The 11,939-nt window shown below is 34.1% G+C and overlaps 1 protein-coding gene across 1 annotated transcript; it reads left to right on the top strand.

The window, feature by feature from the left end:
• Positions 1 to 1,505: 1,505 nt before the first annotated feature.
• LOC144441082 (uncharacterized) lies at positions 1,506 to 10,363 on the top strand. Its single transcript, XM_078130612.1, has 8 exons — positions 1,506 to 1,631; positions 5,040 to 5,145; positions 6,541 to 6,657; positions 6,906 to 7,010; positions 7,582 to 7,676; positions 8,307 to 8,381; positions 8,700 to 8,826; positions 9,877 to 10,363. The coding sequence occupies exons 2-8, from the start codon at positions 5,070 to 5,072 to the stop codon at positions 9,882 to 9,884; spliced, it is 603 nt and encodes a 200-aa protein (XP_077986738.1). The 5' UTR covers positions 1,506 to 1,631; positions 5,040 to 5,069; the 3' UTR covers positions 9,885 to 10,363.
• Positions 10,364 to 11,939: the final 1,576 nt, after the last annotated feature.

Genomic DNA, 11,939 nt, shown 5'->3' with positions numbered 1-11,939 from the left:
GTTCTCGAACCTCAAACCACTATTCTCTAACCTCAGACCACTATTCTCTAACCTCAGACCACTATTCTCTGACCACTATTCTCTAACCTCAGACCACTATTCTCGAACCTCAGACCACTATTCTCAGACCACTATTCTCGAACCTCAGACCACTATTCTCGAACCTCAGACCACTATTCTGGTCATTTTGCGGGTTGCATACATAATATAATACCTATTGTGTATAGACTGGGGAAGATAACAATTGACCGTGTTAACCTGGTAATATTTGCTATTTCACTGAACCTTTGCCATTTGTGACGTCAAGTGACTCATTTGTGAACGGCTTAGTTAACCTTAAATAAATATATTTTTTGCGGGTACCGTTACTGTCTGAAACAGAAGCTGCTACACCTCATAGAGTAAATATAATATGACCCAGTGTTAGAGAACTATACATCTACATATATAGTCAATACAAAGGGAGATTTGATCCGTGGCGACTTCCTGCATGGTTTTCTGCGAATTTCATTTCAGCGAATCCACTGTGAGCATATAGTTATGGCTGGTAGAACATGACAGACATGTTTACCTCTCAATAGAAAAAACAGAAAAAGTTGGTATTTATATAGATTTCATCCCTAAATTTAGCAAAACAAATGTAATTAACGGTTGAGTAGTTCGAGGCCTTGTGGCAAACATTACACCTGCCGCATGTCGCCAGCATCAAACTACAGACTAGAACAACAGTTTGTTGGAAATATGTCTACCTACATTCACATGCTAAACGAGATCAGTAAGAGTGAAACAACAACTAAAATAAATAAATGATGTTCTTCAGTATTAGATTCATATAATGAATGTGGGTGTGTGTGGGGAGGGGGGGTGGTGGTGGTGGTGGTGGTGGTGGTGGTGGTGAGAAAATTACACCGGGATATTGAGTATCTGTATTTTTTGGCGAACATATGTTGACGTGGCATTTCGTTCGGAATGCCTGCTTCATGACGGTTTACGTTTTATGACAAGAATATCTGCTTTAGAACATTATTAAAAAACAAGTACGTACCTATGGTATATCCTGTACCTGTTCAGGTAAAATAAGCACTTCCAGAGTGATACACACTAAATAAATTAACAATTTTCATTTCGCTTTGAATAATGAGTTCAATCTAAACAACAAACACGGAAGTTCAAATGAGCTATTAAGTACATCAGATCAAATGAGTTCATGACACTTCTTTGTCTAAATATGGGTTATATCGTATCCTGTACGTGCTTCTATCATTTACCATATTGTTGTTATTGTACTCATATCTAAGAATTGAATCTCTAGGAACATCATCTAATTATGTATTTTTGTCTTTCTCTGTAAATTTGACGTAACTGTAAATGAACATCCTGTGTGAACTTAAAATACAATGAAAGTGAATTCAAGCATAGACCCTACACCATGTAGGTGTAGGGTCTATGCTTGAATTCACTTTGATTCAAGTGTGTCAGTTATAACATTATGTGCGCATGCGCTACAAGAGTAAAGTGTATATTTAAAAGTCACCTCATACAACCTGAGTGTAAATCGGCTTACACACCAGTTGGTGATAGAAGTTTTCATCTGATACATATATTGTTTTATTTTACATATACGACGTGAGGTAAGTGTTTCCTTTATATTTGAAAACCTTTGATTGTAGGTCATGGTTTCCATGGTTATTTTATAATAATTGCACCTCTGAGACGTTCTCTATTGAAACCTTTTCTTTGAAATTTAATTTTGAGTCCAATAGTTTAGTCCCTCATTTTCAAGAAGAAACAGCTTGGTAAAAAAGAGGACGATCTGACATACACAACGATTAAAATTTTAGGACCACCAGGTGGTGTTTTAAATCGGCAACAATTCTTTCCTGTAGCTTCAAATTACTCCTACGGTCCGAACAGAAATGATTTTAGTTTAACTTGTGTCAAAATATTTCCCTAGAGATGACTGACGATTTTTTTAGTTTAGTCATGACATGGCGTATGGTGATAATGTTGTTGTTGTGTGAACTCAAACCAGGGTGTATGGGTTGTTGTATTCAAGGAGTGGTGGTGGGCAGCATTGGTAGCAGTTTTGGTATTTGGGATAGAAACCGTAGAATAGGTAATAGCTTAGAGATGGGATGTTCTGGGATTGTAAGTGGCGTCAGGAATGCTGGTATTCGAGAAAACATGGGAAATAAAATATGCCTTTACAAAGACATAATGGACTGGCTATGTGCTGTGCCAATTCAAAGTTGGCGCGCGATTGCATATTATATATTGATTTCGAGCGACGCATCAACTTAAGAATGATTGACCAATATCGGATTACGTAAAAGTCAAATTATTGGTGAGTTTTACCATGTAAGGTGAAAACACATTTGTTGGAAAATATGCCAGTGTTTTATCGTTATAAGTTCCTATACATTGTTGCACGACTATAAATCAAAGACCCAACAATTTTAGTCACCACAGAGATTTACTACGCTGTTCACACCTGAAAGCTTAAAGTCAACCCGTCCATTAATGAGTTTTCAGAAGTCATGAAATCTGGTCTTACAGCACTCTCAATATGATAGCAATAGTCTTAGAATATCAATAAAAACAGATAAAAGAAACATACAAGCATGTACAGTCTGAAATGCGTTAACATTAGCTATAACGTGTATGTATGCGACTGATGGGACATCGAAATATGAGGAAATGATACATCAATCTGTCAAACACGTCAGTTGACATTTATAACTATTTTAATAAGTTGTAGATAACATAAACCCTGTAAGGTATACACGACTGTCAGCCTGTATTGTAATCACCTATAAGTTATAGTATGACTTGAGTTAACCACATACATATTACTAAAGCAAAGAATCAATAACCAGGATGATATACACGTGGCATGAATCTGAAATATTTAAATTAATAGAAAAAAATGTGTTCTATTAATTTTCCATCGCGATACTTTGTGGATTGTAACGTATGTGTTTAACAGCATGTCCCCAGTGATACTTTATGAATTGTAACGTATGCGTTGAACAAAATGTTCCCAAAATAAATTTAGCACTGCATCATAAAATACGATTGTCTCATCTCCATAATTTATAGTAAGCCAAACGGTCAACGGGATATAAATGTGGTGACTCTGTGTTTTATTTTGCAATGGTTATGCGAAGGGTCGACTGTGAACTAATCTCACAGATTCCAAATTTCCCCCTATCTGGTATAAAAAAAACTTACGATAAAGATACAAATAAAATATTTGAAACGATATAATGTCTGATTTAGAACAATTTTCGATGTTCCTTTATCTTTCATATTTCAATTCTTTCATATTTCAATTATTGGAATGATAACTACTACGCAATCATGAAGCAAAAACTATACGTTATATCAGTATTTTAATTTTTTTGGTGACATCGATAGAAAAGGGACATCTTTTATTTGTTAAAAGAAAAAAAAATAGACCGTACCAGCAGGTTGAGTCAACATCATGCGTAAATGAAACTGAAGATGAGCAACTAATTTAACGCGTTGTGCGTTAATCAATCATACAGTGTTTCCTATTAATATACACGTAGCCCATTCATACATATGTATATGTTTTACTGAGAGGTCACAATGAACAAATGGTACATATGCCTGTAACGTATACACCAATCAATAACGTACATGTATATACATTTTAGTCAAAAGACGTTGACGACTTGCATGACGTAGGGGATAATCTAACTTAGGATATATCACATATGGGTGTTAATTATGAGTTAGTGATCATGCAGATACTCTCGTCATACTCTCGCCATTCTACATGGCTTTACCTTCGGATAAATAGTCATGAATATGCATTGTTTATCTAATACATATGCATGTCTACTAAATCCCATGGCAACAATACATCACTGCTAGAGAGTTTCAATAAGGTGTTTCTTGGTAACAGAACGAAATGTATGTGTGACGTGAAATAATGAAACTACTCTCCACAGCCCAATTGGGTTTACAAAAATACCAGATCCTTTAGTGTCGTGTCCCTTTAAGCCATTATATCGACTGAAGGCTGCCATAGTTTTCATGTACTATGGGGATGGGGGATGGGGGATGGGGTGGGGTTAAAATACATTTTCAACAGAGAAATGATGTCAACATATGCACCGACATTTATAAAACATAAAATACAATATTTACATATAGCTTAACGACCCAAACGTACCAACACCTACCTTTGAACAAAAGGAGTCACCTGTTACATAGTGCTCGGGATACCGGAAATCGTAGTATTAACATTAATAACGGCGTCATCTGCCACACTGCACTGTTAGTTTCACGTAAACTGTGTCTGTGATTGAAAATTATACAGTTTGCGTCACTTTATTCTGGATTTTGTTAAAACTCAGACTGGATGGTAAAAATTCAGTGATATGGTAGCATGATGTACATTGATACGGATTACGTATGGTGACAAGCAATATAAAATGTAGAGTAATGGAGCAATATTAACGACTGGATTTCTCACGGTTCTTATCAGCTCTACTGTTATTATGTGTGAATGCAATTTGATTCAATGGTAGGAGATATTTTCATATTTTTGTTGACCGGCTTCAGATTTGAGACATATATATTTGACCGTAAATATTATCAGCCAGTCTCCCCGTCATAATGATTTGTGATATTGTTAATAGTTGAACAAAATTATGTATTCATGTGTCGAGGATCAGATCGGTGCGGGATGACAGTACGTTGTTTGTAATACATTGCTCGTGTATTCCCAACTCCAGTGCGCATCGCTGCCTTCTGATAGTTGAACCTACTATATCTGTTTAACTTTCTACTTTTAATCACATTTTAATTCAATTTAGAACGTATGATTTGTAACAGCTTAAATAAATATAGCGTGGTATTGAAGTGCTTATTCTTTTAGTTTCGTTAAAGTTCTCGTATTTCTTTATCAAAGATATCTGACATGCATATAAACGTGTTATCAATGCCGTCAGAGTAATTATAACGATTGTAACAATAGAATATTGACATGTGTGATTTATTTATTTCAGGTTCTGTTTATTACCGTTGAAGTTGACAGAATGGCATACATATACACACTTTTCACCGTATGGATAGTTGTCGCTTCAGTAAATCTCTTCAAGGGAGCATCTGCTGGTATGTCTTGTTATGATAATGACAATTCAAATAGTGACATCCTAATATATGGGGGTGGGTTGGGTCGGGGTTGGTAGGGCTGGGGAATGGGGATAAAACTTGAAATCATATTGATTTGTTGATTTAGAACATTTTCATAAAAATAATATTTAAATGATGGCTTTTTCCTGGCTCTTTTACCATGGTTACTATTTAGACATATATAACACCCCAACCAATCATGCCGTTGATATGTCCCCTCGTTAAAGAGTTTCCCATTATCAAGTTTTTCAATTGTCTATTAAAACCAACGTGTTAATTCTAAGTCAATATTCACATCATTTCAACTGTCATTGACTTTAAGAAAATGTTCTGCAATTATAACAATTCACGGATTTCAAAAACAGTTTTATCATAATTTCAGTTCGGGTAACATTCAAGGTGTGTCTCTGCCTACTTCTTCCAACTGATGTGAATGTATGATGCCACGTACATGTATTTGTTGCCCTGCTTCTTGCAAATTACATAAAAAACACTTTTGTGCAGATGCAATAATATTACCTTACTTGTGTCACTATGATGTTTACATTCAAATATTATTTACCTTGTCATGACTATTATATATAAAATGCAAAGAATACCAGTGCAGAAATTATCCAATAATCATTTTTCATATATAGTGTATGCGAACTCTTTGTGTCGCCATCTAGCAAGCTTACATCGAAACCAATGCTTACATTCAAACTTCTTTTAAAGCTACTGGAACTTTAAAAAAAATGTTTTATTAGATATAATTATACACTTGTAATAGCATACATCCTCGACAGTATTGAATCACCTCTTGATAAACATATTTGTGTAGCTGTACACATAATGTGGTAATATAAATCCGAGTAAATTGATTTTGGGGTCCGCACCCTAAACTTAAACACAGACAAGAAATGTTTTTTTCCTTGTCTGTGCCCAAAATCTGCTTCACAAACTCGACCAGTCCTCAGGTTATTAGTCTACTACTTATAGATAAATTGACCTCTATCTTATCGGTACAATCATGTCTAATTATTGGTATCATGATGGGTCACAGTAGCCAGGTTAAGACAACGTATTAGAAATACTCAATGCTGGAAAATGGCGGCACAACATTTGTTTTATCTAGGTATTTTTCACTTTTCACTTTTCACTTTTCACTTTTCACTCTCAACTGTTTGCCACAAGCCTTGATAAATATGAAATATTTATATACATATGAAAGTTGTAATATGCATTCGTGTTACAGTGGAAAATTATGCGTGGCAGTCTGATTTAGTTTTCAATCGCAGTATGAGTAATTTTGTACGATATTTTGGTAAACATTGTTATTCCTCACAAGTGTTGTTAAAGTTTACATATCTCTATTTGTTTGGTTATATAAATCAGACTGTACAGACGATCAGTTCCAATGCAACTCGGGATTGTGTATTCCTTTAAGTTATAAATGCGACCAGTTTCCAGACTGTCCCGACCAGGAAGACGAAGATAATTGTCCAGACAAAGGTATTAGTAATTTTTAGAAATGATTTTATAAGTTTAATAGATTACTTAGATGATAAAAGTTGGCTAGCACGAGTTCCAATGAGAGATTTCTCTAAAGCACGGTCACTTAGAGTAAGAACGACATACGGTATTTGGCTAGGGTGTTCATATAGGGTCCTCTCGCTTTAACATCGCAGCAAATCAAATACGATTAGAGGTTCAATTCATTTTATTTCCTTTCGGTGCTGACAAAAACACTTCCATTTTAGATTGCAACGCCCCCGACTTCAAATGCGACAACAGTGTTTGCATACTAGGGTACTTGGCATGCAATGGTGTTCCCAACTGCAAAAATGGCGAAGACGAAAAGTGTGGTAAGTTGTTCATCTTCTTGCACAGATCAAACCCATTATACAGATCATGTAAAATGATATAAAGCCAAGTCGGAAAACATAGAGAACAAAGAAATGGAGAGCATTGATGAAAGAGACAGAGACTAAAACCGTGTAGACCAGAGAAAATATTAATGTCTAAAACTTCTTATTATTCAGTTTGTGTCAAAAATCATAAAAAGTTAGTATCTTTATCAGCCTAAAGAGAATAACCAAATTATTAAAATAAAAGAGAAGTTATAATGAAATGAGTGTCTAGCGATATGGCTGACTTTAATAAGAGTCGTACTAATACAATATTGAATGGAGCACTAAGTACAACAAATAGTCTTCCATTGGAAACGTACTTTTTCCTAGAAAATAGATAGTGAATTGTTTTTGGAGCAAATACCTTCCCAACTTTGTGCTGCAAATCCTCCACGAGTTCAAATCTGGTCAGAAAATCGAAACTAAATCCAAAATTTCTTTGAAATTGTCATGCATCTGTTATTAATGTCCAGAAACAGTACGGTCAATGTCATTTCTACTGTTTTGTTTTGCGCTTTACTTTCAGGTCCAGAATGTCATGTCTGTGACGGTTGGTCAAAACTTACAGAACAATGCCATCCCGGTGGATATAAATTTCCACCACATTGTGAGAAGACAACTGTTAGTATTTGTTTTTATTTGTAAGAATTTCCAACACTAATTCTGTCAAATCCATGAATACATTTAAAAAAAAACCTTCTTGACAAATTGCGGAACAGGACGTATTTTTCTTAAATGACTGATTGTATGATAGACCAAATGTTGGTGGGGAGAGTCTATGATTGAATAAAAGATCAATTCATTTATGTTTACTGGAGTATTCATCAATATTTAGAATTGATGAATGAATGAATGAATTGATGAATGAATTGATTGATTAATGAATGAATGAATAAATGAATGAATTCATGAATGAATTCATGAATGAATTGATTGATTAATGAATGAATGAATGAATAAATGAATGAATGAATGAATGAGGAATGAATGAATTGATCAATGAATGAATGAATGAATGACATGAATGAATGAATGAACGAACGAACGAACGAACGAATGAATGAATGCATGAATTGATGAATGAATGAATGACATGAATGAATGAATGAATGACATGACATGACATGAATGAATGAATTGATGAATGAATGAATGAATGAATGAATGAATGAATGGATTTATCCATCCAACTATTTCCAAGTGTAGTAACACCATTTAAATACATAACACTCATCTACTTATTATTTTCAGCAACAATGTGCCACTACTATTAAACGTAACAAACGAGGTAAATTATCCTACTCTATCGGATGCAAGAGCAAAAAGGTATTCTTTATATCATTTTTACTTTAAAAAAATCTTTTATCATTCTGGCATAAGAAAGTGTGTATATTTGTACATCTGAACTTAAATCATATTTACTAGGAAGATAGTACATTGACAGTGGAAGTGAGTGCGCGAAGTATCCTAAGTCTTGTTCCAAAACCGGAAAAAGGTGTTATTAATGTATATATGGAATAAGATAAACAGACAAGGAAAAATAATTATGTAATGAAATCAAGACGATCTTGGTAACGGTTTATTGATAACTTGAGATTCCAAAATAAATCATAGAATAATTTTACCATGTTTGTTAACTTCTAGGATTGTGAGAAGGCTGGTCCAGCTCGTTGCAAAAAAGACCCTGTAAAGATTGGTAAGGGTGAAAAGTGTACAATTTGTTGTGAAGGAAATTTGTGTAACGACTTCTCAAAAATTCCCAATATCAAAGGTAAGACCGTACAATTTAGAATAACTGAATACTTATGATAATAGTAAATAAATAACATCGTATTATTAAGTCAGTGCACTTGTATGATGACTCTATTGTAATATAATATTAATGTCATTGCATGCTTTCTTCGACAATGCAATTGTCTTCTGACATTGTTATAACAGTTGATTGCCTAGTAGGGATTTCCTCGACATTTTCTTATACGTATAACAAATTACGTCATCGGATCGGTTATAAAATATTCTAATGCCAGGTCTGAGTTCAGGTAATTACAAATGATTATCAAGTATGCGTCAGTAAGTAGAAAACAAGGTATTTTTTAATATGCATTAAAATACACATCCTAAAACATATGAACTCAACCTTTGTTGCTGATGAACATTCTTTTTTCAAAAAAACTTCTTAAACTTCCTAACATTATCCCTCAGCTATTCCTCATGATCATGTCCAGAGTTTCATTTGCAAATATTTATTATTATAATTCATTGTACTCTAAACCGAAGCAATCAGTTTATTATTTCATTATTACAGCATTTGTTTGGATGCTCGTATGGCAGCAAAAACTTTAATATTGAGTCAATATTTCTGACAAAATCATGTTTCTATATTGCACTCTTAAAGAATAATGTAATGTATTACTATTTTCTTTGTTATGTGCACTTTAAAGTTGTTATATGGATGGCAGATGGGTACTTATTTGGGATTTTTAATTCTTAAGACAACTCAATGTTTTCCTATATGGAAAAACAATGTGAAATATCTGTTTATAACTCAATAAAGTACAAAAAGCTACAAAGTGTGTTACAAGTTTGTTATTTTGTTACAATTTACAAATTTTACAAATGTTTTGCGATTTATTGAGTTACAAACAAGGAATTGGTACACCTAGGGTTATTTTTATGAATTAAAAATCCCAAATGAATACCCATTTATCATCCATATGGCCATTTCATTGTTTTCATGTAATTGGTATTTTTTTCTTACATGTATGAAACCTAGTATATTTACTTCATAAAATATTCTCATTATATTTTTTTCTCTCTCTAGAGGACTAAATGTAAAGATATAATATCACAGATTCAGGGCGTTTTATGTGGAGGCTGCTACACCTGATTTTCCTTAAAGGTACAACGGGAAATCCTTGGCATATGGGGCTTTCAGATGATGCTACGCATATCTTACATCTTCGTGTTACGATGTGTAACTATAGCAACAGTGGGTTATATTTCATTAAAGCTATGTAATTTTTTGGAATCTAATTGTATATTTTTGAGCCAAGCAAATCCACAAAGTTAATCTGAAATTTTGGCAGATATATGTAGATATCTTAACCTTTGAATTTTGATATAATACCAATATAATATAATATAAATATAACACAACTGAAAGGACAATTCTACAGACGGATGGGTTTTTGTTTCTTAGAAATTGAATGATTCGACATGTTACGGTCGTTATAGGGGCATGGGTCAACATAAGACATTATTTTATCTAGTAAATAAATGCTTACAAAAACATCACGAAATATCGTATTTGTGTTTATATGTGCCTTAAAATTGAGTACAGTTTGTATAAGGTTTACATAGAGCACTGACAGGTTTACGCATGTGTATTTTCTTTATGATCCTGACTATAATATGTGTATGCATAAAACTGTCACAGCTATAAATCCTGATACCAACATTTCAACACCATTGAATTTCCGATTTGTGATGCTATAGATGTGATGGGTACCAGTGACGAAACGTGATTTAGTAAGCAACATAATAAATTTAATTGTTGAGATAAAACAAAAAGGAGACATAAAGTAATTGGACATTCAGTGTTTTTACCGAAATATGAAAGCCATGCCAATTCAATTTCGTTAAAACATCAATATTTCTTTGAAGATTAATTAATCGAATGAGAGGATCGGTAAGGGGCACGTGTGGTCTGTTTTGAGTCTAATACAAAAATATAAATGGGCATCGTAGATGAATTTAGATGACGTCATTCCTTAACAGGTCTGGTTACATTTACTTTACGATGTGTAAGATTTCCAACACTTTTTAATGACGTCACACATGGCACAAAACAAACATGAAAAGAAACAAACCAACACAAACAACGACGTAGGGAGAAAGAGGACCAACTTGTACTGAGTTGTGTACAAACAAATACCCCCCTAGAGAGAAAGAGGACCAACTTGTACTTAGTTGTGTACAAACAAATACCCTCTAGTGAGAAAGAGGACCAACTTGTACTTAGTTGTGTACAAACAAATATCCCCTAGTGAGAAAGAGGACCAACTTGTATTTAGTTGTGTACAAACAAATACCCTATGGAGAAAGGGGACCAACTTGTACTTTGTTGCGTGCAAACAAATACCCTCTAGGGAGAAAGAGGACCAACTTGTACTTAGTTGCGTGCAAACAAATGACCCCTTGGGAGAAAGAGGATTTATTTAATGACATGATTTTAGACAGTCGGGTGTTATGATACCAAAACAAGCAAAATGAAAATATCGATCTATCAAAACTCAAACATGGTAACACACACAGATACAGAGACACAGACACAGACACAGGCATGGAGACAGAGACAGAGACAGAGACAGAGACAGAGACAGAGATACGTACCACAAACTTACTTGTCTGTGGACATACATGATAACACAACTAATCAGCTTACCCGGTTATGACAAAGGAGTGACGTCTGTATATTTAACCATGAATGTATATCCCTAATACATCCATGATTTAACCAAATAATTCAATATCAGTGAATTTAAAGCAAACTTTACGTGAATCCTAGCGGTATGTTATTTTTGCTAGTACATCTCAACTCACTTGGAGTAAAGGAAATAAGTTGTCTGAACTTTCCAAGGCAGGAATATCTATCATGCACTTGTATGTTTACATAGAGTGTCCCCAGTGTTAGACAGGAGACGGTTTTACCATCGCTATTATTACTGCGTAACTAGTGGTCATAATCTGACATTGTCAAATAGATTGTCAACAAGATGTTGCTTTTGTTAAAGTGGGAGATATTAAAATGATTCCAAAAATCCATATTGTATTGATTTAAGTATGTTGTCACAGATGTTTGCATCTGTTTAGTGAGTACAAAGA

The sequence above is a fragment of the Glandiceps talaboti genome, chromosome 10 (assembly GCF_964340395.1).
Source record: "Glandiceps talaboti chromosome 10, keGlaTala1.1, whole genome shotgun sequence".
NCBI classification, from domain to species: Eukaryota; Metazoa; Hemichordata; class Enteropneusta; family Spengelidae; genus Glandiceps; species Glandiceps talaboti.
The sequence above is the reverse complement of the archived record's forward strand: the minus strand, read 5'-3'. Positions and strand labels throughout refer to the sequence as shown.

Coding starts and splice junctions, on each gene's coding strand:
- LOC144441082 (XM_078130612.1), top strand. CDS start 5,070: ATGGCATACATATACACACTTTTCACCGTATGGATAGTTGTCGCTTCA. Junction 6,658..6,905: donor AGATAATTGTCCAGACAAAG/GTATTAGTAATT, acceptor CTTCCATTTTAG/ATTGCAACGCCCCCGACTTC. Junction 7,677..8,306: donor CACATTGTGAGAAGACAACT/GTTAGTATTTGT, acceptor TATTATTTTCAG/CAACAATGTGCCACTACTAT.